A 27,984-nucleotide genomic window follows, 5' to 3' on the forward strand; every position below is an offset into this window, starting at 1 on the left:
TGAGGGCTTTTAAAATTTAACTTGTTTTTTCTCCTATATTCTTGATATTTTGGTAAGGCTTGAATTTTTTGAATATTTGTTTCTTTAGCACTTTAAAGGCCAAAAAAATCACTTTTAAAGTGATAAGTACTGTACCTTGCCTTAAAAGTGTCTTCTGCTTATTGGATTGGGAATATTGTAGGTATGTCTTTTCTCTGTAAGTAGTATAACTTGTTATTTTTTATCTGCAAATATTGAAGAAAAGAGTAATACAAAACAATATATTACTTTTGAATACACTTCCTAGACATACATTTATCGTCGTAATTATATTTCATTTTGTTGTGTTCCTTGAAGATAAAATAATCAAATTTATATCTAAATATAAGACAAGACACTATGATTTTAAAATTTCCTTAAATAATTAATAAAAGGAACAATTCAAATAGAGATAGATGAGAATAAGCAGAATATTATACTATTAACTTTGTGTTTTTAGAAAAAAGCAATCTCCTGTTACCTTTTATAAAATTTCTGTTATATTGATCAACTTTGTGTATTTTATTGTTATTGGAATCAATTTGTAGAACAAAATTTGTTCTCTGTTTAAAAATTTCTCAGTGGAATGAGCGGATTTTTACTGAGTGTCTGCTTAGGTGCATTCTTGCACTCATATTGGTTGGGGTTACTTGAAAGAATGTGTTCCTTAAAGGGCTGTCCCTCTCACTGGAAAGTGGTGCATCCCTTCATTAGATAAGAAGACTACTTTTCAAGGCTGTAACCAGAAACTGAGTTTGTTGATACAGACTCCGTGTAGCTGAAATGGTCTGAGCAGTTATCCATCTGCAGCTTCTTCCATGAGCTTGTTTTCACTCATTAATCAGTAAGAACTTGCAAATACAAACTTTGGATCACCTTTTGATTCCATTTTTATAGCCAGTTCTTCTGTCCATACAGAGCTTATTTATTATTATCATTGATGTTGTTGTTGTTATTGTTATTACTAGTATTATTGTTGCTACTAGGGATTAAACCCAGGGCCATTCTACCTCTGAGCTACACCTCCAGCCCTTTTTGTTATTATTTTATTTTGAAACAGGGAGGATCTCCTAAAGTTGCCCAGGTTGGCCTCAAAGTTGCTATCCTCTGTCTCAGCCTCCCAAGTCCTGGGATACAAGTGTATATTACCATGCCCGGCTGGTGCTTGTTTTTAAAGAGGGTTATAGCAGCTTTCTCTTTGGGGGGAGTTTATAATTTCCTTAAAAATAAAAACCAGAAATGCCAATAGTTCCTGCCCTTGTTAAGCATATTGGCTCTGAGGGAGAGAGAGAATCATAAATCAGTTACACAAATAAAACCTCCCCTGAACTAAATGCAATGATAGACTATAGCACAAATTAGGGAACTAGACTTTGTCAGAGAAATCACAGACAACTGCCTTGAAGAAAAAATGATAGCACTGGCATATGAAGAATGAGGAACGATTCATCATGGGAGGAGACAGAGGAAAACATTCCAAGTAGTAGAAACAGCATTAGTCAAGGTCCTGGGGCAGAGGGAACGAGGAATAGCTGGAAGGCACTGACTCAGAAGATCATACAGGCCTTGAGGTATTCTACTTATTATAATGTGTTCTATTTATTCTAAGAGTAACAAAAAAAAACTTTAAAAATTAAGTAGTAGAGTGAGAGGAGGAAGGGGGATAAGTTAGACTTAGATTTCCTTTTTTGCAGAATTTATCTGTAACATGACCAGCATTTGGATGGGGGACTAGAATAAACATGGGGAGCATTACTAAGAAGTCTGTACAGTAGTCTAGTCAAGACACTTGTAGAACCAGGCATGGTGGGGCATGTCTGCAATCCTAGCACTTGAGAGGCTGGGAAAGGAAAATTGTAGGTTTGAGGCCATCCTCAGGCACTTAGTAAGACATTCAGAAACTTAGCTAGATATGGTTTCAGAATTAAAAAAAAAATAGAAAATAAGGCTAGGGTTGTATCTCAGAGGTGAATGCCCCTGAGTTCAATCTCTGGTACAAAAAAAGGAAAAAAAAAGAAATAAAGAAAAGGTGTGGTTGCTTGGGCCAGATGTTAGTCGTGATGATGGTGGAAATGGAGAGAAGCAGCAGACCTAAGCGGTTACAGTGCACAGCTCGAGGAGCAGGGCCTGGTGATGGGCGTAAAGGATGAGGATGAGGGGTGGGCGGGTGAGGGCTGAGTTCCAGGATTCTGACTTATAAAATTGCCTGAAGGGTGTAGGCCTGCCCTGAGATAGGCAGCCCTGGCCAAGGGCCAGCCTGTGAGGAAGGTTGGAGAGTCCGTTTGGACATGTTGGTTTAGAATGCCTGTGAGGCATCTGGGGAGGGCAGAAACATACTTGGATAAGTAATCCGGCACTTGGAGGAGAGGTCCAGGACGGAGGCCTAAGTTCGCAAGTCATCTGTGTGCAGGGCCTTGTAAACTGTGAGTATGGATGGGTTTACTCAGCAGTAGAGTGAAGAAGGAGGGCTGAAACCCAGCCTTGTGGGATTGCAGCACTTTATATCTGGGAGGAGAAGAAATCTATAAGAGAGGGAGACCCCTCCTCGAAAATCAAGCTTCTACAGATGTGGTGATGCACACTTGTAATCCCAGTACTTGGGAGGCTGAGACCGGAAGATCACAGGTTCGCAACCAGCCTCAGCTACCTAGTGAGGCCCTCCACAACTTAGTTAGACCCTGTTTCAAAATAAAGAATAAAAAATAGGGCTATGATGTAACTTGGAGGTAGAATGCCCCTGAGTTCAATCCAAGGAAGAAAGGAAGTAAAGGAGGGAGGAAGGAATAAAAGCCAAGCCTCATCTCCAACATGGCTGCCCGGTTTCCATGAGTGTTAGGGGACATTCTAACGATGGCCATGGACAACCTTTATGAAGTAGTAGTTAGGAATCAGGCATTTTAGCATGTGATTTAACCCACACAAGAAGTCTGGAAGGTAAGTTCTATTATCCTCATTTTTATAGATCAGAAAATTCAGCAGAGAAGAAGTCCTCTGTCTGAGGTCACATGAGTGATGAAGTCAGGGTGGGAGCTCCTCTTTGGCACTCTAAAGCACCTACCTTTAAACACTGCTTTGGTAGGATAAAATTCAGCCAGGGAAGGGGGAAGGTTTCCCCTTTAGAGATTCTCCTTTTCAAATACAGTCAAGGAAAGACTCCAGTGCTGTTATAGCCCAAGTTCTAGGTCGGTGACTGTGGAATGGACACAGCAGTTCCTTTTTTTCTTTTCCTGTCTGTCTTTCTTCTGGGAATTGAACCCAAGGACATTCTACCTCTGAGCTATACTTCCAGGCATTTTATTTATTGTTATTATTTAATTTTGAAACAGATTTTGCTAAGTTGCTGAAAGTCTTCCCAAGTTGCTGAGGTTGGCCTTGAACCTGTGATCCTCCTATCTCAGCCTCCTAAGTACTAGGATTTCGGGTGTATATCACCATGCCCAGGTACAATTGCTATTTCTGATGGCATGGTTCAGCTGCTAGGCAGTGTTAAATGGATGTTGTCCACTGTACTTGCTATATAAAATTCTTTCTCTAGGAGGTATAGGGCAGAGGTTTGCAAAGTGTGGTCCCTATACCAGAACAACCAATATTACCTGGGAACTTGTTAGAGATAGAGATTTCCAGACTCCATCCCAGATCTTCTGAATCAGAATCTCTAGGGAAGGGACCCAGAAATCCGTGTTTTAGTAAGTTTCCATGTGATTCTGATGCACATGTTCAAGAACTCTTGTTCTTGGGAAATCCTTGAAATAAGGGAATATTTTACAATTCTCATATTTTACAGATGAAAAGTACCTTGACAGAAACCAGATGGATGAGATTCCATGGTTCTCAACTCAGGGGGCACATCAGAATCTCCGGGGAAGCTTTACCAATGGCTGGATCCTGGGTCCCACCCTTGTTGGGTTGGAGCAGGCTGGGGAGTGACTTTTGAAATGAGTATTTGAATGGAGAAGGTATGACATGATGAACAGCCAGCAAGGCAGCCATGTACTTCTGAGTACAAAATTGTGCCTGGGGAGAAAATGAGGCAGGACTTGAAGGGAAAGCTCAAGACAAAGGACAAAGGGAAGAGAGGTTTAACCCCAGGCCCTCATCGGGGCAATAAAGCTTCCAGAGTATAGTATTAGTAATAATTCTTAATTGCAGACTTATTGTCAAAGCGATGCCAATAATAAATGTGCTTCAGGAATAAAAAAGTATCATTGGTAATTTTTAATCAGTCTTAATGGAAAACAAACAGTATTCTTTGGGATGCTTCACTAACACTACAGTTCGATGTTAAGAACGTGCCCTGCCCCTCTGGCCCTCTGGCCTCTCACACCATTTTAGCCTGCTTTTCTGTTGCTGTGACCGAATGCCTAACATGAACAACACAGAGAAGGAAAGGTTTATTTGGGTTCATGGTTTCAGAGGTCAGTCCATAGTCAGCTGATTCAAAGGCAGACACCATAGGTGCACAACTTATAGCAGAGGAAGAGTAGCTTATCTGATGGCAGCTGAGAAAGAGAGAGAGACAGACAGACAGACAGACAGAGATCAGGGACAGATGCAGTCTCCAAGGCATATCCCCAGTGACATACACATCCAGCCACATCCCACCTGCCTAAGTTACCACCCAATAAATCCATTCAAATTATTAATTGGATTTAGAGCACAGGTTCAGTTATTTCACTCGTAAATTGCATTAACAACACTTGAGCTTTTTTAGGGGACAGCCTATATTAGAACCATGACACACACCTTCCTTAACCTTTCTCCCCAGAAGATCCGATCAGTTTCCTGGCCCTTAATCATGCTCACTCTGTTCCCATGTCCAGCAATTTGATACTGCCTCCTGTACCTTCTCTTTCTTTTAAGGCTTGATTCCATCTAGAATCCCTCATAGCCTCTTCCATTCAGAGAATGGTCCTTTCTCTGAATTTTTTCAGCACCCAATGTCTTTATTGTACTCTGCTCTTATTTTGCTTTTATTATTCTACCCATTTCATACCTCTACCCCTGGTTGATAAGCCTCCCTAAAGCTGTGATGGTGTGTACTTCTTTGCCTGCTGCCTAGCAGAGGATCCCTTAGAAAATGAGATAATCAAGAAACCATTCAAGCTGGGCAGAGTGGTGCAGGCCTGAAATCCCAGTACTTAGGAGGCTAAGACAGGAGGTTTGCAGGTTTGAGACCCACTTCAGCAACTTAGTGAGGCTCTATGCAACTAAATGAGACCCTGTTTCCAGTTAAAATAAAAAAAAAATAGGCTGAGGGTGTAGCTCAGAGGTAGAATGACCCTGGGTTCAACCCCCAGCACCACACAAAATAAGAAAAGAACAAAGAAAGAGACTAAACAAGTGGGGCACAGTGGTCTACGACTGTAATCCCAGCTACTCAGGAGGCAGGAGGATAACAAGTTTAAGGCCAGCCTGGGAAACTTAATGAGACCCTATCTCAAAATTTTTAAAAAGTCTGGGGATGTAGTCACCCTGAGTTCAATCCCCAGTACCACAAAACAAACCAAATGGGTTTCAGTCCATGCTCTCTCTCCTTGTTAATATAGATTATAGATAAGGAGATGCCACCCCAAAGAGGTCTGAGTGTGGCCAGACTGTTCTTGAAGAAAGAGCCATAGGAATCTGATAGGGAATATCTTCCAAAGCAAAAAGTGGTCATCACAAGAAATGGGGGGGGGGGTCTCTGTCATTATTCTCCATTACTACTTATTGTTATAAAATGAATTACAATATACGTCACATTACATTATTTCAGCTTTCCTACGACCACCTGAGCCAATTGCCACAAACTGGTGACTTAAAACAATAGAATTTATTCTCTCACAGTTTTAGAAGACAGAAGTCTGAGATATCACTAGGTAAAAATCAAAATGTTCCCCCAGAGGCTTTGTTCCTGGTTCTTCCCACTTCTGGTGGCTTCCTGAGTTCTCTGGCTTGTGGCTGCACCATTCCGGTTTCTGCTCCATGGTTCCACTGCCTCCCCTCCCTTCTCCTGTCTCCCTCTGGCTCCCTCCTGGAAAAAAACTTGTGATCACCTAATGCAGGGTCTCCCCTTCTTAAATCACACTTGCAAAACGTCCACACCATCCAGGGATAATGGCCTGTTTATCTTTGGGAGATTTATTATTTAACTTAACACATGTGTAAAGGTACCTAGCATCTCTAAAAGGATGGAGACTCTTCCAGGGACACACCTCAAATTAGGACCAAAAACAAAGACCTACTTCTCCTGTCCTGTCAATTTCAGGCTTCTCCCACATCAAACTGATGCTTAAGAGAAAGACAGAGAAAGAGTTTTTAAATTACACTTCATGCCCTTATCTGTGTGCTTCATTCCATTGTCTTTTTTCTGGATCATGTGCTGCTGGCATTCACTCCCGTTGAGCCTTCTCCCTCACGGAGTCCTGGTCCTCTGACGTCAGGCTCAGGGTATGCAGGCCTGAGCAGTCAGCGACAGTGAAATGACCTAAATGGCATTTTCTTCTCTCCTTTCAGGACCGCCTCTTTTTCGTCATGGAATATGTAAATGGCGGAGACCTCATGTTCCAGATCCAGCGCTCCCGAAAATTCGACGAGCCTCGCTCGCGGTTCTATGCTGCCGAGGTCACGTCGGCCCTCATGTTCCTTCACCAGCATGGAGTGATCTACAGGTAGCCTCTTTTCTCTTTCCTGAAAGCAAAACAAAAAATAAAGACTTCTCCAGACACTTGAACTTACTTTGGCTCTGACCCAACTGGTCGCTCAGCAACTGGCTTTAGATTCGTTGTTTGTTCCAATTTGCTTACAGAGGACTTTTGGGGGACTGTTTATCACTGTGGATGTTAATATTTGAATGGTCCTGGGAGAGTTGACCAACTGTTTGTGCCAGTTTTGATTTAAAGCTCAAACATAACATTTAAAGGCTTGGCACTGAGTGACCTTGGGGTGACCTCCGTTTCTCCTCTTCCCCACCCTCTTCCTTAAACATCAGGGCATTCTCTTGACTTTTTCCTTCTGTGCCATGAACTTCCTCCCCTTTCCGATCTCTTGCCACTTCCTGAGTTTGTTTGGCTTAGCTGTTTCCAGCAGATAGAATCAGGGAAGGAGGAGTTGGTGGGAGGGTGGCTGGGAGTTGGGGGAACTGGAGTTTTTTATGATCTGCGGTGGGGGTAGGGAGTGAGAACTAGACATTACCCAACAGGAAGTGACATTTTTCAGATTGTTCAGTGCTTTATTACTGCTCAGTCCCCTTCCAAGAAACACACACAAACACACACACACACACACACACACACACACACACACACACTAATTTTCCGGTAAGGGAGCATGACTATTGACTAAGCAGGCTCTTCTGAGAGGCCAAGAATTCTGGGAGGAGTAAATATTTATAATTAGGAGCAAGGGCATTAAAGTTCCTCAAGTTTTTTTTTTTTTTTAATGATTATCAATCATTAAAAATTGGTCTTTACAGGCCTGGTGTGGTGGCGCACGCTTGTAATCCCTATGCTTGAGAGGTGGAGACAGGAGGATCACACAGGTTCGAAGCCAGCCATGCTGGTTTAAGAGACCCTGTTTCCAAATTTTAAAAAAAGTACAAAATAGGTCTGGGAGGGTAGCCCAGAGTTAGTAGGGTTTCCAGGAACCCCAGTACCACACACACAAAAAAATGGTCTTTACTTCTTCCTTTGTTTTTTTAATCAGGTGTTTAACCCAGAACTTAGGCTTTTGTCTAAACATTTCTAACCTGCTCCTGGGACCCATGGACTGACTAAATTCCTTCAAGGGTCCTGGTCAGCCATGTCCCAGGCTTCCTTGCTACTGTCATCTCTCAATTTCCTAAAGCCAGAAAAAAGAGTGGCTCTGTATAGCACATATAACAAAGCCTATACTTAGTCCATTAGCCTGGTCCTCCACAAGGGGAGTCCATGTATTTGTTTCCTATTATGGCATAATGCATTACCACAGCATAGCACCTGTTTATCGTCTTACCATTTGTGTGGATCAGGGCACAGGCATCTCACTCTGGCCTGGGCTCAGGGTTCCACCAGACAAGGACTGGGGCGTCAGCTGGGTTGCATTCTCATCTAAAGCCTGAGCTGCTCTCCCAGGCTCATGTGCTGATGGCAGAATTCTTTTCCTTGCAGCTTTAGAACTCACAAGGCTTGCTCCTGCAAGACCAACAAGAGAGAAAGCCTTTCCTATCTCAGGTCTCTAACCTCAGGAAAGGCCTGGGCCCTAGTGATCCACTCACTTACTTAGTGCTAGAGGTTGAACCAGGGCCTTGCACAAGCTAGGCAAGTTCTCTACCACTTAGCTAGAACTGCAGTCTGGGCCTTCTCTTGCAAGGGCTTTAATCAGGCCCACCAGAGGGAATATCTCTTTTAACTCAAAGTAAAAAATTAGGAGCCTTAATTATATCTGCAAAATCTCTGTGCCTTTGCCACATAATATAACATAATCACAGTAGTGATATCATATCACTTTTGCCATATTCCAGTGGCTAGAGGTTAAGTCACAGGCTCCAGAACTCAAGGGAAGGGGATTGTGGGATTATGCTGGGTTGGAGCTCATTGGGAATCACCTTAGGTTGTGTCTGCCCCAGCCCCAAACACCCTTCTCTCCTCACCTCCCACAACCCTTCATTTTGAACCCCCAGTGGTACTTAGCTTTTCTCAAACTCACCTGTGGGTTTCCAGCCCAAGCCCTCCTCTGTACCTCTTCGGTCCAGTCCAGGTTCCTGTTCAATGCTGCCTGCCTGGCCGCATCAGCCACAGTGAGTCTGTCCATCCCTCACGCTTTCCCTGATGGAGGAATCGCAAGTGAAGACCTCCACTGCCACACCTATACCTTCCACATCACCCTAGCGCTAGGCCTCTGTGTGGATCCTCACGGCACTACAACCCTGCATCTTCTTCTACATACTCTTATATTGCACACAATAAATATCTAATATGACAGCGCCAGGCGTGGTGGCGCATGCTTGTGATCCCCCCGCTTGGGAGGTGGAGACAGGAGGATCGCGCAGGTCCGAAGCCAGACGTGCTGGCTTAAGAGACCCTGTTTCCAAATAAAAATATAAAAAGTAGGTCTGGGAGTGTAGCCCAGAGGTAGAAGGGCTTCCAGGAACCCCAGTACCACACACACACAAAAATGTATATAATATGACCATTGATTTTAATTAGTTTAGACCCTTAATCCTTCTCCCCAAAGCAGTTTACATGCTCATTAGCGGTTCAGAAGTTAGATGTGTGGAATGGTCATCTATATGCAAGTCAGTGCCAGATGAGGTGCCAATAACAATAAGACATTCCTCAGATGTCTTCCTCTCACAGTCCCTGTTAGTGTAGGTACTGCCACCCAGTTTACTAGCAAGGATGCTGAGACTCACCTACAATGATTATTCCAAGGCCACATTTGGTGAATAAGAGACATAGGAAATGAACTGCCTGGACAACTCCTGCCATACACCATAACACTCCTATGCTGCCTTTTCCAGTCCAGCTCCAAACTCCCCAGCTTGTTATTCTACGTACTCCAACGCTTGACCTCCGCTGGCATTTCTGCTTCCCTCCCACCACACCTGTGACCACTTTTGCTTCATTGGTTTCTCTGAGTCTCTCTCTCTCTCTCTCTCTCTCTCTCTCTCTCTCTCTCTCTCTCTCTCTCTCTCTCTCTCTCTCATTTCTCTGAGCATTTCTACTAGGTTTCTGTATGACCCGAGCTGGTTGCTGGTCTTTCCTCCCTGCCCCCATTCTCTAAATGCTATTTTTTGCTAGGGTCTTTACTCTTCTTTATCCTTGCCCTAAGTGCTCTTCTTAAGCAATTTCAACCTTTCCACAACATCAAACAACTTCTATATGCCCATGATTCCCATAGCTTATACCCAGCCACCAATTCTCTCCAGAACCCCAACTAGAGTTTTCTCATCCAAATTCCTCCCACTTGGGGCTTGATCTTCCTCCTCCTCCTCCTCCTCCTCCTCCTCCTCCTCCTCCTCCTCCTCCTCTTTCTTCATGTGGTACTGGGGATTGAGCCCAAGATTTTCTACCTCTGAGCTACACCCTCAACCTTATTTTATTCATTATTTTGAAACAGGGTTTCACTAAGTGGCTGATGGCCTACAATTACTGGGATTACAAATGTGTACCACCATGCCCAGCTGAAGCTTGACCCTTAAAAGGCAAAAAGAGTGGTGGAAAGTGGGGGGGGGGGGTGGAGATGGGACTTGTGTAAGAGAGTAGACCCACTCCAGAGCCCTCATGACCTACTTTCTAAAGGTCCCACCTCCCAGTACCATCACAATCCCAGTCACATTTCAAAATGAGTTCCAGAGGAAAACATTCAAACCCTAGCATTGTGTTTCTCACAAATGTAGCAAGGTACTCCCAAAGCCCTGGTGGCCCCATCCTTCTGACCTTATCAGCACCCTCCCTGTGTATCCCACCATCTAGGTAGTGCAGATTACCTGCAACTCCACCCCACATACTTTCTCTTTCAGTTCTCTGGGCCCTTGTTCCCAATGACCCTGGGACTCCCTCATCTTGATGAGTGGTTCTCAGTTTACAGCCAGGATCTGATGGTCTCAGAGTCCCTGATTTAAGGGAAAAAAATACAGATTCCATAATAACTGTGAAAAGGACATAGATAAGGATATAGGTAGAAAGAATGACCGTGAGTTGATGATTTCTGAAGCTGAAGGAGAGGCAGCTGGAGATTCATTTTCCCATCGAGACTGTTGTGTACATCTACTGTGCGGTCATCATAAAAATAATGGGATGCAGATTTCAGGGTAATACTCCTTGATTCAGTAGATTGACTGTAGGATTCAAGACTCAGAGATTTTTAAAAGTGTCTTCAGGTGATTTGGGACCATAGCTCTAGAGAAATTCCATTCCACCTTCAGGAAGTCACTTGGTCATGTACCCCAGCTCCATGTATCCTCCCCTGACCGCCCAGTGTGGGATCATGGGCTTGCTTGTGCCTCCGCAAAATAGCACAGTGTCTTTCTGTGTGTTTACCAGGTTTCCTTTCCTGGCCTTGTTCTCTTATTTGGGGTTCCTGTTCTGTGATTCAGAACTACACATGAGAGTGCTTATCTGGTTGGCTTAGGACTACAACTTTCTTGTAATTGGCGTTCAGTCCATCCACATTTCTTCTGCTTTGTGCTTCTCTAGAATCTTCTAATTTAGGTTGATAAGTTGGTACTAGCTCATAATGTATACTTGCATACTTTTTTTTTTTTTTTTTTTGGTCCTGAGGATTGAACCCAGGGGCACTTTAACTCTGACCCACACTTTCAGCCCCATTTTATTTTTGGGGTTGAAACAAGGTCTTGCTAGGTTGTTGGTGTCTTGCTACATTGCTGAGACTGTTCTCAAACCCTGTGATCCTCCTGTCTCAACCTCCTCCATAGCACTGGGTTTACAAGTGTGCACCACCACGCCCCACTTGATGCGTACTTCTCTCTAATTGAAGCATTCCTAACACAACATACACATTTCTTTCTTTGACTCTAAAGGGCAGCCAGTCCCTCCTTATCTCTGGTGTTAGAGATCTGTGAAACTGTGACGTCTGTATGCCCTTGATTTTGCTTTCATCTCCCTGCAGAAGGTCTCTATGGGGCAGTTGGTCTGAGGTTAAGAGGCTGTGTACATCCTTACCTGTTTCCTTCTGGCTACTCTGTAGCCAGACAGAACCCATATTCTGTATAATACAGAGGGTTTATTTAGGAGATTGGCAAGACTAAGTTTTGGAAAATAAACTTCATTGCTGAATTTCGGGCTGAATATTCTAGCCTTTGTGCTGGAATTTATACACATTTTAATTTAGCAGCTCATTGGCCAGTGATCTGGCTGGTGACTCCCACTTCAAAGAGAATCCATGCCAGTGGGCATGGCCTCCTTCTCCTTTGGTCCTCCTGGGGGTCAGGCTACCAGTCCCAGGCATCAGAGGGCTTTGTAGGAGTCCCCCTCCTGTACCACTTGCTACGTTGGGAGAAGACATGTGATCTACATGATCTTTGTGCTCCTATGGCTTTTTGTTTTTTCTTTTTGGTACTGAAGCTTGAACCCAGAGGCATTCTCCCTCAGAGCTACATCGACAGCCCTTTTAAACCTTTTTTTTTTTTAAATTTTGAAACAGGGTCTCATTAAATTGCCGAGGCTAGCCTAAACCTGCAATCCTCCTGTCTTAGGCTCTGAAGTATTAAGATTACAGGCATGTACCACCATACCTGGCTCTGACTCTGACTTTTAAAAGTCCTTCCCAGGACACTGTGCTCACACATGTAGCGATAGGCAGAGATGTTGGAAGGTGGACTTCTGTCCAAAGTTGATTTAGGGAACTTTTTTCTCTTCTGCATCATGGTCATGCTTCTACCCAATTGACAGCAGCAACCAACTTTGAGAGGTGGTTCTTCTGTCCATGTGGTCTGAGAGAGAGAAGAAAGGGGTTGTGATCTGCCTTGGGGGAGAGGGGCACACCCTCTGAAGGCGCTTGGAAAACAGGAATGCTCCTTCTTCTTTTATAAGTCAGAAGCCTGGGGCACTATGTGGCCAAGAGTGGTGAAGAATAGGACTCCACACTCAGGCCAGGGTGGTAATACTTTATGCGTCCATAGCTTCATCTATAAAGAGGGATTAATGCATGAAGTTGTAGGGATTTAGTAAGTTAATAGCTCAAAATGATTTGGAATAGTGCCTGCCTCAGTAAATGTTCAACAGATGCCACCCAATCAACTGTGTGCAGTGGCACACGCCTGTAATCCCAGCTATCCAGGAGGCTAAAGTGGGAGGATCACAGGCTTGAGGCCAGCCTCTGTAATTTGGCAAGGCACTGATCAAAATAAAAAATAAATAAAAAGAGTGAGCTAGTCTTTTTCCACTTCAAGTTGATTTTTTAAAGATACAACAGAAGCCGGGCATGGTGGCACAGGCTTGTAATCCTTACTGCGCTCGGGAGGTGGAGACAGGAGGATCGCACAGGTTCGAAGCCAGCCTCTATAGCTTAAGGGACCCTGTTTCCAAATAAAAATATAAAATAGGCCTTGGCATGTAGCCCGGAGGTAGAAGGGTTTCCAAGAACCTCAATACCACCCCCCCCCCCAAAAAAAAGATATAACAGAAGAAATTAGTGGTCTTTTATTCAGCCCAGGCTCCAAAAGGGATTCTGGAATCCCTTTGCAAAAATATAGGGGTTTTACCCTTTTTTTCTTCCTTCTGGACTTTTAAGAAAAAGTAGTAGTCACTGGAAAAAAAGAAAAAAAATAAGCTTAGTAATGAAAGATATGAAATCAGTTTCCCCATCACCAACCTTGTAGCTGCCCAAGGGTAAGAGTTTAACAGCTTCCAGAGATTCCTTTGTGAAATCTCCAGCAAATTATGGAATGTCTTGGTAGCTGTTTTCCATTTTAGAAGTTCAGATAACACTTGCCTGGTCTCCTCCAGCATATACTTGCGGATGGTTGCTGGAAGTCAGGCTATGGTAGAGAAGATGGCAGTAAGTGGGGAATGACAGGCATTTCACTTCCTCAATAAAGTGCCATGAATGGTTCACATTTGACGTTTTTAGCACCCAGATTTTCTCCATGTCCACCAGACAGGGAAGCTATAGGTTAGAGTGCCACCTGCTCCTTAATTTCCAGGCCTTCTGATGCTCTATGAGCCACTGCCGTCATTCCCAGCCAGTCTCCCCTAGTCACACTAGCTGTTCTCCAATCCCTGTCTCCCTGGTAAATGCAAGGGGAGGTTACAAACTTCAGTCTAGCCTTTCTGCAGGTCATGGGTGGGAGTATGTGCCTTTGTCCCTGGACTCCTTTTGACCACTGGACAGCTGGGGGTGCCCTGACTTTAAAATCCATGATAATAACTGGAAGGTCTAATATTTAGAGCCTCGTCTCCTTTCAATAGGTTATCAGTTTATTTAAAGGTAATACAGCTGGGTGTGGTGGCACATGTCTGTGATCCCAGTACTAGGGAGGCTAAGACAGGACAGTTGCAGATTCAAGACCAGCCTTAGCAACTCAGTGAGACTTTAGGCAACTTAATAAAATAAAAAAATAAAAAGTCAGAGACAGAACACCCCTGAATTTATTCCCTAGTACAAAAAGAAAAGCTAATACAAAGCGGGGAAGGAGAGAGGGGTAGTGGGGAGAGCCACTCCTGTGCCTCCCAGGCCCCTAGAATCCATGGCTGAGAGTGGGTGGGCATCATCTTCCTGCTGAGTACTTTTCTCGGTTGTCAGCTTCCCTCCACTCTATCTTCAAATGCCATTTTAATATAAAATTCCTAAGGCTGTACAAGAGAAGTCTCTAGTGGGAGGATCTCAGCGACCATGGAAAGAATCATGAGCAAATCTTAAGTCAAGGGCCTCAGAGACTCCTTTATTTTATAGATGTGGAACTTGGACACCAGTATTTTACTGTTTATACAGCAAAATGATATAAATCTTAAATGTATTTTGATCAAAGATATAAATATAATAGTTAAACAGTTCTATGAGATGTCTAGGGAAATGAAGAGCAATTTTCTGCCCTCTCTCTCCCCACTTTCCCTTCCAGAAAGCAGTGACCTTTTGCCATGGAAGATGAGATGAGGGTTTAGTTCTCTTTCCCACTCACTACCCACCCTCCTTTTTCTCTGTCCTGTGTTGAAGCTCTCGTTTCCTGTGCCTTGGGTTCTTTGAAAAATTCTCCCAATTTGGTGAAATACCTGCTGTAGCTTTTCAAGAATAAGGGTGGGGAGGTATGGGGAAGGAAACAGACCAAAATAGGTGCATATAGGAAATGATCACTGTGAATCTCACTATCATGTATAATTGCAATGCCCCCCCCCCCATGCACATACACAAATACCCTTCCTATGTGGCTGGTCTCAGCCAAGACGCCAACTTTGGCAATGTGCTTTTGGCCATGAAAGTCATTCTGTTCCTCTCCCTTGCTGCATAAATGAAAGGCTTGTCCCCTGATAAAGATGCTAATATGAGCCAGGGGGTCTTCAGGAGGAGCTGTTTTCTTGCAGGTTCAAATTTACTTGAGAGTAAGACCATGTTTACTCCAAATTGATCACAGGCTGGGCTACTGCTAATCTCAGTGTGGGTGAAGTCACTGTGACATGGTGAAGGAGAGAGGGAAAGGAGGGAGAGGAGGGAGAGTCTGGTGGGATGCAGGCCAAGTTTACATTGCTCTGAGGAAGCTGCCCTATTGCTGACCAGATCAGAAGTCAAATTCTGACTCCCGTTGACATTGGAGGTTTAGAACAGGAAGTTTAGAACCAGAGGGAAATTCCTGATTAAATTTGTTTAAGTGTTTCAGCTAGTCAAAGAAAAAATAATCAGGGACTCTGTGATCTCTTGATTGTACGTCTCTCCTGCTACCTTGCATAGAACCAAGAACCCAGTGCAGTGATTAAGGACAGAATTCTGGAAGCCCTCTGCTGCTGCTTAGTGATATGATTTTAGACAAGGAGGGACCTAACTCCTTTAAACCTGTCTCCATCTGAAAAATGGGGATATTACAGAGGAGATATGTGAAACAAATGAGTTAATACAAGTAACACAGTTACACCTATTGTCTGGTACAGACTAGGTGTTCACTAAACATTAGTGGCTGAGAGTATAATTAATAAGATTCACTTTGTCTGTCTCAAAAATTTTACCACCAGTGCATCCTGACTGCTGGCAAACTGATGAAAACACCTTGTCTGTTTAGAGTCTTCCAAACAGAGGCTACTCAGGCGTGGGGACTTGACTTGTGAAGGGGAATTTGATATCTGTATGTTGCTTTTATTTTATGATGATGCAATGTTCTACAGTAAATAGAAATCTTGGAACAAGTATTACTGCAATGTGTTACACAGTAAGGACTGAATTCTCCAAGGTTGAATCATAGATTTTGTTTCTTCAATGCCTTTGGCTAATGACTGACCTACTAAAAATGGGAATTGTTTTAGCAAACAATCATTTGCTTTGCGGTGGTAAGCAGAGTCCTGTGTGAGCCACTGAGCCCTTCTCTGTGGCCCACCTGGGCTGTGTTTGCTTCCAGGTGACTCAGGCTGGAGGTGGGGCAGGGAGGGGAGTGTAGGGGATGCAGTGAGCAGGGGCAGCGGGGTGGGGGGATTCTCTCCTTGGTCTTTTGGGTGCAAGCCGAAGGATTAATGCTGGTCCTTATTGCCACCTTCTCTCTCCTTGCCTCTGGGTTTCTTCTCCCACCATTCCTGGCTGATTCATTCTCAAAACAAAGGAGTTGGGGCATAAATTTCTCAGAAGCCTTTAATGACTCTGTGTTATCTCAAGATAATGTCCAAACTGTTCTGCCTCTTCTCTTACACAATGCCATCCATCAGCTGAGCTCAACTCACCTCTGAGTTTTATACACAGGTCTATTTCTACTCTACAGCATGACCTCTGCCTATCTTCCCAGGAGCCTGTCTGTCTGTCTGTCTGTCTGTCTGTCTGTCTCTCTCTCTCTCTCTCTCTCTCTCTCTCTCTCTCTTTGTACTGAAGATTGAACCCAGGGTATTCCACCTCTGAGCTACAATCCCAGCCCCCACCCTTTTTTGAAACAAGGTTTTGCTAAGTTGCTGAGGCTACCCTTGAACCAAAAATCCTGTTGTCTTGGTCTCTCAAGTACTATGACTACACATGTAAACCAACATACCTGGCTCCAGCCTCTTCTTTGAGTTGCTTCTTGAGCCTACAGGTGTGCTCGTAGATGGACCTCTGACATACACATGTGCATGTGCGAGTTTTATTTTGATTCTGAATAGTAAGAGTAATGACAGAACCTGCTTCCACTGCTCTGTGTCTGTGCTTAGGAATATCATTCCTTATCTTAAAATGCCATGTATTATTTTCTTGAAATAGTGTGTGCTTATACATACATGCACATATTTTTACTTTCTTTTTGGTTATGTTTTCTCATCCTTTAAAATTCAGGCTCATTTTTCCTGGCCCTTTCCAGAAAAGTTAGTTATGTTTTCCTCCTATTGACACTGTATCTGCACACAGTATTTTAGCCTCTCTCACACTGCATCGGAACGATTTCTGGTTGAATGGTCCTATAGGGCTTTTTAGGGGTCATGATAAATTTATGGTTTTACCCAGTAGCCTGTGAGTCCTGGGCCAATTTATTCAGTTGTGTCAAGAAAATACTTCCAGGGAGGTGGGGGAATTGTCTAGGCATATTTGGCCAATGGACTTTACACCAGACCGACCTTTCCCAGGGCCTCCTTTCAACATGTACTGCCCCATTCCCATCTTTTTTTTTATTCCTCACAATGTCTATTGCTGAAATGCCATGTAAAAAAGAACACTGGGCTAGGAATTGGGCCAGAACTCTTAAGAAAGTTCTATCTTAGCTGGGTGGCCTTGGACAAATTACTTCTCTTCTCTGGCCCACACAGAACAGTAGCCAGAGTGGATGAGCTTGATCTGAGATCCTGAGGTTGTTTGGTTGGCGAATGCCTTGGACAGAATCAGAATGCTATCTCAAAGTTGCCTTGGTTAATTTCCAGAGGATAACAGAATCCAAGTAGCAAAGGTGCCTGGATGCTCTCCTGGAGGGTGTAGAGACCATGGCCCCTGATTCCTTGGAACATGAGACTTTACTGCCCCCATATTCCGCTGTGTGAAATGATCCATTGTGTGTTCTCCCATTCTATAATCAGATTAATTTTGCAAGGTTCTGATGTTGCCCAGTTAAATATTTACCCCTCTGGTGAACAGAGCTCCCTCAAGGGACAGCCACTGGCCCTCTAAGCAGACTCCCAGGTAAGGGCCTAGGCACTTGCTTGGAAAGCCCCGGTCCTGTTGGGGTTGAGAATCCCACAGCCATGTAGCGGTGCCCTCTTGGAAACAGGAATGAAATTTGCTTCTGCTGTTGCAAAAGCCAGGCATGTATGGTGGTGCATGCTTGAAATCCCAGTACTTGGGAGGCTGAGACAGGAGGATTATAGGTTTGAGGCCTTCCTCAGCAATTTAGTGAGATATACTTTATTTCAAAATAAAAAAATAAAAATATTTGGGGGTATGAATGTCCCTGGGTTCAATACCCAGTACAAAAAGGAGAAAGAGAAAGAAGGAAAGAAAGAAAGAAGGAAGGAAGGAAGGAGGGAAGGAAGGAGGGAAGGAAGGAGAAAGAAAGAAAGAAAGAAAGAAAGAAAGAAAGAAAGAAAGAAAGAAAGAAAGAGCATTCAAGGAGGCGTAGCCCCAGTAAAGCATCTCTATTGTGGAGAGCAGTGTGTTCATGTGGTCAAGAACAGTCAGTCAGTCATCGAGGTGTGCCAGGCCTAGGCCTTTGTGATGCTCTGGTAAGGAAAAGAGACAGTCTGTGCCCTCTTGGCACTTAAATTTGCGTTGGTCAGCAGACAATAAAACATGCAACAACAATAAAAGCTGATAAGAGTTCTGGTGGGGAAAAGACAGGGTGCTGCCCAGGGAAACAGTATGGATAAATTCTTTTGCTGTTCTGGAAAAAGTCAAGGAAGGCTTTTCAGAGGGAAGCAGCTTCTCCCAGAGAGGCCCGATGGGGCAGGTGGGAGGAGCCCGAGTAAAGGACATGAAGAGCGTACTGAAGAAGGGGAACAGGATGTACAAAGCGCTCAGTGGGGAGGAGGACATCAAATGGTCCTGTAGGTCTGTGGGTCTAAGAAATTTCTGTATGCCTGGAACTCAAAGCATGAAGGGAGGCCTGGTGAGGAATGAGATGTTGTGTGTGTGTGTGTGTGTGTGTGTGTGTGTGTGTGTGTGTGCAATACCAAGGATTGAACCCAGAGTCATTCATCCTTTAAGCCATATCTGCAGCCTTTTTATTTTTTACTTTATGTCATTTTATTTATTTTGTGTAGTACTGGGGATTGAACCCTGGGCTTTATAAACTTTTTTCTCTTTATTTAAAGAAACAGCTTTTTGTTTTGTGGAAGCTAGGGAGTAATCAGGATATAAGAGGGATTTTATATAATGGAAGAGAAACCGCTTTGGAGTAATGGAAGGCGTTGAGGGGAGGGTGGTGGTGGGGAAGAGGAGAGTTAATAAAGGAAATATTTTCATTGATGTTATGTGTATATGTAAAGTCATCAATGCCAATCTCAATATCATATATGAGGAAAGGAAGGGAGGGTGAGGGAGCTGGGGGAAGCTCACCCAGTACTATGTGCATCATGCATGTCCCTATCCCTCTGAACTTCATTATGATGTAAGATCACAGTTCACCAGTAAAAACATATTTTAAAAAGCACCTAGCTCTCAATCACATGGCTTTTGGTTGTATTTTATGTGGTGACTATGACACTGGGTGTTTAATAGAATTCCAGAGGTGGAAGAAAATTTGGAAAGTTGGCTCTTCCAATCCAATCTTTTAAAGATGAATAAACTAGAATTCAGTCTCATCCATAGTCACCCAGTCTCCTAGCAACAAGACTGAGCCATGCATCAAGACTCTGGTGTTTTGATGAGCAGTCATTAGACGCTCACAAGCATAACACTTTGTGTGCCTTCTCCTGGACAACAGTCAGAAGGCAGGAGGAAGCCTTTGGGCATGCTGGCTGTCCTTCACTGCACTATATTACAGCTCTCGGCTTGATTTCTACATCTGTAGAGTGGAGATAATGTCATAGTTCAATAAACTTAAGATGCTTTGGATTTTGAGATTTTTTTTCTTATTTTAATTTAGAAAAGTTTTAGGCTTATTTTATTTTATTTTTTGGTGGTACTGGGTCTTCTGGAAACCCTTCTACTTCTGGGCTACACTCCCATACCTATTTTTATACTTTTTCATTTGGAAACAGGGCATCTTAAGCCAGCACGGCTGGCTTCAAACCTGCGTGATCCTCCTGTATCCACCTCCCAAGTGCGGGGATTACAAATGTGCGCCACCACGCCCGGCGAAAACTTTTAGGTTTATAAAAAAAAAATGTGTAAAGCCAGACGTGGTGGCACACATTTGTAATCCCCGTGCTTGGGAGGCGGAGACAGGAGGATTGCGCAGGCTCGAAGCCAGCCGCGCTGGTTTAAGAGACCCTGTTTTCAAATAAAAATATTTTTTAAAAAATAGGTCTGGGAGTTTAGCCTGGAAGTAGAAGGGCTTTCAGGAACCCCAGTACCACCAAAAAAAAAAAAAAAATGTGTATACCCCACACCCAGTTTTCATATACCTCACACCTAGCTTCCCTTATTATTAACATTCTATGTGAGAATAGAATATTGGTCACAATTAATGGAGTGATGCTGATAACATTATTATTAACCAAGTCTTTATTCTGATTTCCTAAGTTTTTACCTGATGTTTCCCTCTACCTCAGCATCACATTATTCATCTCCATAGGCTCCTCTTGTTGTGAAAGTTTCTCAGATTTCCCTTGTTTGGATGACCTTAACACTTTGAAGAGTACAAGTCAGGCATTTTGTTGAGTATCTGCCATTGGTATCTGCCTCATGTTTTTCTAACTAGACTGTGATTATGAGTTTTGGAGAGGAAGACTCCAAAGGTAAGGTCCTGTTTTCTTCCCATCTCATCAAAGGGATATGCTATCAACATCACTTATTGTTGCTACTAACCTTGATCACCTACCTGAGGCAATGTTTGCCAGGTTTCTCCACTGTAAAATTAATTTTTCCCCTTTCCCAAACTTTATTCTTTGGAAGGAAATCACTATTCAAAGCCCATACTTATGGAGTGGGAAATTATATTCCACCTCCTCGAGAGCAGAGCTGCTCCACAATTATTTACAACTCTTCTGCATGGGAGATTTGCTTCCTCCCTTATTATTTATTTGTTCATTTAATCTTGTCATTATAGATGCATGGATATTTATTTTACACTTTAGGTTATAATCCAGTACTACTCTATCTATTTTGTTTGCTAAAATTTTTCCAGATCTGTTCATTGGGGGCTTTTTCAGATGATTCCTTGTTTCTTTAGTATGCCTCCATCATGTGTATGTGTATGGGAGGAGGTTGTTTAGTTTTGAGAACTTTCTTACCTTTTGGCATTATAAAATGTTTCAGGCTTATCTGGTCTGTTTCCTGACACAGTCCTAGAATCAGTCATTTTTCCAGGTATCCTTGGATACTTTTATTGGAGAATAATAATGGAAATCAAGATATGGGTATCATGTATGCTTGTATTGGGGTGTCATTTCTTTTAGTTCCTCTAAAATGAAAGTACAAGGAATTATAGGTGTATTAACTCATGGATATAAACCTATCTCTGTATCTCAGTTAACATTCTCACTAATAATATCAAAAAGACCTGACCACGCAACGTAGAGGAAGGAAGATTTATTTGCTTCTTAGATATTCTGGGTTTATTTGATATGAGTCTAGAATGTAGCTGGAGCTCAGAGAATGTCAGCAAAAAGCAAGGGTGGAGGTCTGTTCTCACATCATAGAGGCTGGAAGCAAGAGAGATCAAGCAAGGGGGTCAAAAACACAAGCATAGTCCCCAAGGTCACACCCTAGGGACCCACCTTCCCCAGCTGCACCTCACCAGCCTAGGTTACCACCCAGATAAATATACTGTGATGGATTTATCTGATGAGATTATAGCCATCATGACTTAACTAAATCAACCCTGAGCTCTTCTGGGGACATTCTCTATCTGACCATACACTATACATTCATGTAACTGTGTCTGTATTAAACTAAACACAAGCTCACAGTGATGTCTCCAATTCTAATCTGTTAACACATAGATCATTCTGTCTGCCTCCCATTGTTTTTCTGTGAATTCTCACTCTGATAACAAGACATGTGGCTCCCACCATCTACCATGCATGTTCTTAACTTTTCATTTCCAGCATATGTCTATAGCGATAGCATAATTGTTAACCCAATTAACATGAAAAACAACTTTATCAACTAGCATACTGTATTAGTCTGCTAGGCCTGCCATAACAAAATACTACAAACTGGGTGGCTTAAAAAAGCAGAGCTTTATTTTTTTCCACAGTTCTGGAGACTACAGGGCCAATATCAATGTGCTGGCAATGTGGCTTCCCCTGAGGGTCATAAAGAAAAGACCTGCTCCAAGCTTCTCTCCGTGGCGTGCAGTTACCACCCTCCTGCTGCCCAGCTGTGCACATGAGTACCTGGTGTTTCTGCACATCCTAATGTCCTTTTATTACAAGGACATCAGTCAGATCAGTTTAGGGAGTATCCTAGTGGCCTTATTTTAATTTAGTGACTTCTTTAAAAGCCCTGTCTCCAAATACAGTCACATTCTTAGGTATTGAGGGCTAGGACTTCAACCTATGAAGCTGGGGGAGGCAATTCAGCTCATAATAAATATAGAGCTTATGTGCAGTTTCCTTTTTATAATCTTGCAGATTCCACTAATTTCCAAAGTGGAAAATATCAGCACACTTCATTCCATGCCCTTTGATGAAGTGCTTACATACATTTGTAATACATATAGATTACTTTATCATATTTTTCATTCTATCCTGGGATTCCTCAACCTCCTGAATTACTTCTTTAAATTTTTACCCATTAAATGGCTTACTCTTTGTGCTATAAAGTTATATAGATTTTGCATAGTGCCATATATTCACCATTAAAATGGTGTACAAAATAGTCACCCTTTCTAAAATATCCCCTGTGCTTCATCCATTCAGCCCTTCCTTTTTCCCCAACCCTCTGGAAAACCTATGCTTTTTCTAATTCTATAATATTGTTTTTTTCATAGTGCCATACAATTTGAGTTTAATCTTTTCAGGGTGTCTTTTTCCACCTACCAATATGCATTTAAAATGCATTTGTCTTTGTTGTTTAATAGGTAATTTTTAAAAATGTATATACCACACTTTATCCATTCACCTATTGAAAAACATCTTGGCTGCTTCTAGTTTGGGTGATTATAAATAAAGCTACTATAAATATCCACATACAGATTTTGGCTGTAAATATATGCCATCAAATTGATTGGGTAGATACCTAGGAAAGCAAGGGCTAAATCATATGGCAGCTGTGTGAGAAACTGCCAGCTGCCTTGCAAAGTGGCTTAACCACTTTGATTTTCTATCAACAGTGAATGATCATTATGTACTGACCCACTTTATGCCTGATCATTTCTTTGTGTTTTGTTTTAATCAATGTGTATTAATTATATACATTAATGGGGCTCAGTATGATATTTCAATATATGCTACAGTGTGCCCTAATCAAACCCAGCCTCCTTTTATCCTACCCCCTCACCCCTTTCAAATTCTAGTAATTACTACTTTAAACTTCCACATATGAGAAAGAACACGCAGTACTTACCATTCTGTGCCTGGCTTATTTCACTTACAATAATGTTCTCCTGTTGCATCTTAAGTCTGCTTTGTTTGAAATTAATATAGGCATTTTAACTTCCTTTTAGAAAAGGCATTTCTTTTATTACCCAGCTATCCAACTTTCTTTTGATTAGTATTACTACCTCCAAGTTACACCTCAACCTTTTTCTATATTTTTTTGTTTTTGAAACAGTCTTGCTAGGTTCCTGAGAGTCTCACTACTGTCCTTGAACCTAGGATTCTCCTATCTCAGCCTCCCAACTGCTGGAATTACAGCTGTTTGCTATCATACCCAGTTATCCTCTTTACTTTTAACCTATATGATTCTTGTGAACAACATAGAGTTGGGCCTTGTGAAATTTTGTTTTCCAGCTTTTTTTTAAATCTACTCTGGCAGTATCTCTTAATTGGTATTTAAATTGATTATAGACATAGTTGGATTAATTTTGACCCCCTTCACAACTATTTGCTATTCATTATATTTGTTGTTCCCTTTCCTTTCTTCTTTCATGTCCCCCCAAAGAAAGAAAAATTGCCAATTGCAACTGTAGGATGCATCTCATTTCAAATTTGCTAAACTGTGATAAACAAAGTGTGTTCTAGAATCTATGACATCAGTAGCATTCCTCTCACAGAGAGGTTTTCATGTTTAAATAGGACAATGCCTCATAACACTTAGCAGTTTGGCACTGAACACCAGATATTAGCCATTGCTATAATTACTGTATTAGAACCACCCAATTAATGTAGTGACCTCAGAAATTATTTAGACATTCCAACACCAAGATTGGGAATAATTGCTTTAAATACACAGCAGTATAGTTCTGAACTGCTTTGTTTGTAGCTGTTTACTATAAACATGTTCTCTTGCTAATTTGTTCTGTAGTCCAGAGTTAAATGCAAAACTCCAAAGTCAAACAGCCCTGTGTTTGAACATAGGCTGCTGGTACATATGCCAGGCCTTGAAGTCTCTTCGTCCGTCGAAGTTTCAGTTTCTGTACATGTAAAATATTTATCCTAATACCTCCCCCGATTGAATGTGATCAAGACCCAGCAGGTGACCAGATAATAGTTATGATTATAGCTATCAATTGTCGCCTGTCTCTTCCTCTGAGGAAGGTGCCTTCTGTGGTTCTGTCTCTGGTTCTAAGCTAGAATCTCCAGGAGGGAGCACTTTGGACTTGATGAAGGAAGAGGCTGCATGTAAAGGTTTCAACATTAGCAAAGAAAATATCTTAAAACAGGAGATAAATCTCTGTAGGTAGAGTTGTCAGCCATCGGCTTGGCCAGGAGAAAGAGGGCACTACTTCCTAGGTGGCTCCACCTCAGCCCCGACTGGTGTTGGCTTTTAAGCAGTTTCCTGAGTGATGGAGGCATCAGGGCAACCTGACAGGATCCAGCCCTCTCACACTCAGCATAAAGCAGAGAATTCTCTTTAGGTGCTCTTAAGGAGCACCAGCCATCGCTCATCTCAGTTCTGGCTGTTGTGGTGACCCCAGGTGAATGACTGTGCTTCACCTCCAGTTTTCTTTTCAGAAATATTTTAGATAGCACTAGTTATTAGTTTTATTTTTGTTTTCCAGATCTCTAGTTTCCGTTTAATGGGAACGAATCACCGCCTTTCTCTTTGCTCCCCAGACACACTGCCAGGCTGAGCCTTTGGGCACAGCTGATCAGGGAGAGGTACACTTACAGAAAAATCCCGAGGCGCTTGACTGTGGCTCTCAGTGCTGGTGGCTATGTGCAGAGCTAGGCCTGTCCTCTGAGGAAATGTCTATGTCTGTTTTAGTTTCATGTGGTCGGGGGCTTTGTTAGGATTTTTCTGAGCCAAAGTTACAATCTTCCTCAGAATGTTGGGCATTGCCTGGCCATCATGACTAGAAACATTATTGCCCTCTCAGAGTCCAAGGCTTCTGGGAGAATCTAAAACCCTTTTCCTCGCCAGGCGTGGTGGCGCACGCTTGTAATCCCCGCGCTTGGGAGGCGGAGACAGGAGGATCGCGCAGATTCGAAGCCAGCCTCTCTGGCTTAAGAGACCCTGTCTCCAAATAAAAATATAAAATAGGTCTGGGAGTGTAGTCCGGAGGTAGAAGGGCTTCCAGAAACCCCAGTACCCCCCCCCCCACACACACAAATAAATAAAACCCTTTTCCTCAAGAATATCCCATTCCTGTGCTTTTTGAGTCAGAATTCTGATATACAGACATGAGTTTAAAAGATGGTGGCACAAGCTTATAATCCCTGAACTTGCGAGGCGGAGACAGGAGGATCGCGCAGGTTCGAAGCCAGCCACGCTGGCTTAAGAGACCCTGTTTCCAAATAAAAATATAAAATAGGTCTGGGGGTGTAGGAGGTAGAAGGGCTTGGAACCCCAGTACCACACACACACAAAAAAAAGATGTGTGCATAGATAGGTAGAAAATTAGAGCAAGCAAATAGATTGCTTAAGCCAGGCAAAAGGCAGGACTTGGTGACAAAGTTTTTTAAGGCCTTACTAATATTTATTTAGGATCCCTCTCCCAAGATTATGTGTTCAAAAGATCCCAGGGAATTCTGTTCCATTGGCCTAGGCTGCTGGGGAAATAGAAGAACTGTTCCATGAAGGGTTCTAGCCTGTCCGGAGGGGCCCTCCACATGCACCTTGCTGCTGGAAAAATGGTTTCTCTGATAATTTCTCCTTGACCACAGTGTTGTAGGTGTTGTAGTGTAAGGTGGTAGAAAAGTAGCATTTTACAAGCTATCAGCTTTCCAAAGCACAAGAAAACTCTAAGCTGAGCCTGTCACCTGGAACTCTTGCCTTCTGGCCTTGCTGCCTCCACAGGTGGAGGCTGCTTTCCATCCTTGCCAGGCTCCTGCAAGGCAGGACAGGGGGTTGCCATTGGTGGGAATCTGAAACTCTAATTTATATTTTACACAAAGAAATGCACATCTTATAAAACACAGAACTGCAGTGAAAAATTTCCACCCAATTGATCTTGTTTAGAGATTTGAACCACCAGTCATGTGGCTGGAAGAACAAGCAGAGGGCACAGCAAACCCAAAATCCCTGGTTTTTTTTGCCAGTTCTTCAGGATTCCTCAATGGGGACCCCTTTATTGTTAAGAGCATACTTGTTTGCACACAACATGGTCTCAATGAGGCCAGACTTTGGAAATATCTTATGTGTGTTGTTGCTTACTTCAAAGCTACTGAGTTATTTTGCATGTGTCTATCTGAATTATAAATCAGTATTTTAGATGGGAGCAAAATTCAGAGCTATAATTAGAAGCTGCTCAGAACCAGACACAGGCTTTCTCTCTCCCTCTGTAATTAGCACCCATCCTGGCGGATACCCTGGGGAACTCTGCTCAGAGAATGTGTTCCCACCACTTGCCTTCTTTTATTTTATCTTTATACATGATTCTTTATCTTTTTATTTTTAATATCAGACAAACATAATTTCTTACTATTAGGAACTTGTACTTTTTAGTCAACCAAGGGCCTAAAGTTACTAAGGAAAAGAGCCTGCTTTCTAATGTGATAGAGGTGAGAGGACTGGAGTGAGATTTTCCTAAAAGGGTTGTAGTACTTTGTTTCAAATATTTCACCTTTATTATGTCAACTCTCCATCTAAACTGTCAGCTTGGAGCTCAGGGACCATGAGCTCTCCTTCTTCTAGGTGTGTCAAGATGCCCAGCAGAGGGGTATGAATGGAGTAGCTAGGACCACAGGCGCACACTACGTGCCCAGCCTAGAATTGCTTTTAGGAACTTCTTTGAGAGCAATGTGTAAAAATGAGCACGAACCACCCTGCATCAACAGTCCACGGGATTCTAATCTGAAACACCCACGCTTTCATCATAGCTTCACATAAAGTTTTTTTTTTTTTAATGTAAAAGGTGTTTAAAGAGCTGCTGAGGAACCTGGTACTGTTGACTCCTTGGAACAATTATGAAATAAGAAGGTGGGATTCCCCTACTCTACTCCATCCCACCCCACCCTACTATCTTCCCTCAACAGAAAGAACCTGGGTGTTTGATTGCTAGGTCTCGATGCATGCTGACAGCCCTACTGCCTAAAGCCTTCCTCTGCTCCTTAGGCAGGTTCCTGGTCCACAGGCTTGTCCCTGTGCCCCCTAGGGTTATCAGAGATGCCATGCAAACAAAGCTGCTTCTCAGAAGATTGCCTGTTCTGGAACAAAAGCTCCCTGGAAGGCTGGATAGATCAATGGAAGGGGTAAAAACATCCTCTACTGAAGCTGGGGAAGGGAGTGCTTTACCAGTTAGGCCTGAGGATCAAAAATGATGCTGTGGTGATTAGAAAGATGTAAGGCTTAGAGAATCCTAAGAAAGATGTGGCACTTTTTTTTTACTATTGTGTTGAAAGGGAAACCAAGAGTAAACACAGTTATTGTTTGAATTTCATATTCATATTATAAGGAACATGAAACAAAGGATTTTTATCTTTAATAGCCAATAACCCAATTGGATGTTTAAAGGAAAGTGAAGAAAAACAATTGACTCTAAAATGTACTGTAGAAACTGCCAGATTAGCTCTTCCAGAAAGCCGATGAGGGCATCAGTGGGCTGGAAGTGTCTCCGTTGTTCCATAAGGAAATAGACTGGTGTTTGTTTTTTTTTTTCTAAGCAAATATACCAGAGTTTACATATCCCAGTGAGTATTGTCATCTTTTTTAATAGTCTTCTCAGGAGACTTTATTCTCAGGGTAAAATTACTG

The 27,984-nt window shown here is 42.7% G+C and overlaps 1 protein-coding gene across 1 annotated transcript in view; it reads left to right on the forward strand.

The window, feature by feature from the left end:
• Positions 1-27,984, forward strand: part of PRKCE (protein kinase C epsilon) — a gene marked incomplete at both ends in the record, with an annotated part of 526,950 nt that overhangs the window by 424,959 nt on the left and 74,007 nt on the right. The window contains one exon of the mRNA XM_080711937.1: positions 6,514-6,668. Coding sequence (XP_080568063.1) covers positions 6,514-6,668 — 155 coding nt within the window. The remainder of the gene's footprint in view (positions 1-6,513; positions 6,669-27,984) is intronic.

The sequence above is a fragment of the Muscardinus avellanarius genome, assembly GCF_963383645.1.
Source record: "Muscardinus avellanarius genome assembly, chromosome: 15".
Classification (NCBI taxonomy): domain Eukaryota; kingdom Metazoa; phylum Chordata; class Mammalia; order Rodentia; family Gliridae; genus Muscardinus; species Muscardinus avellanarius.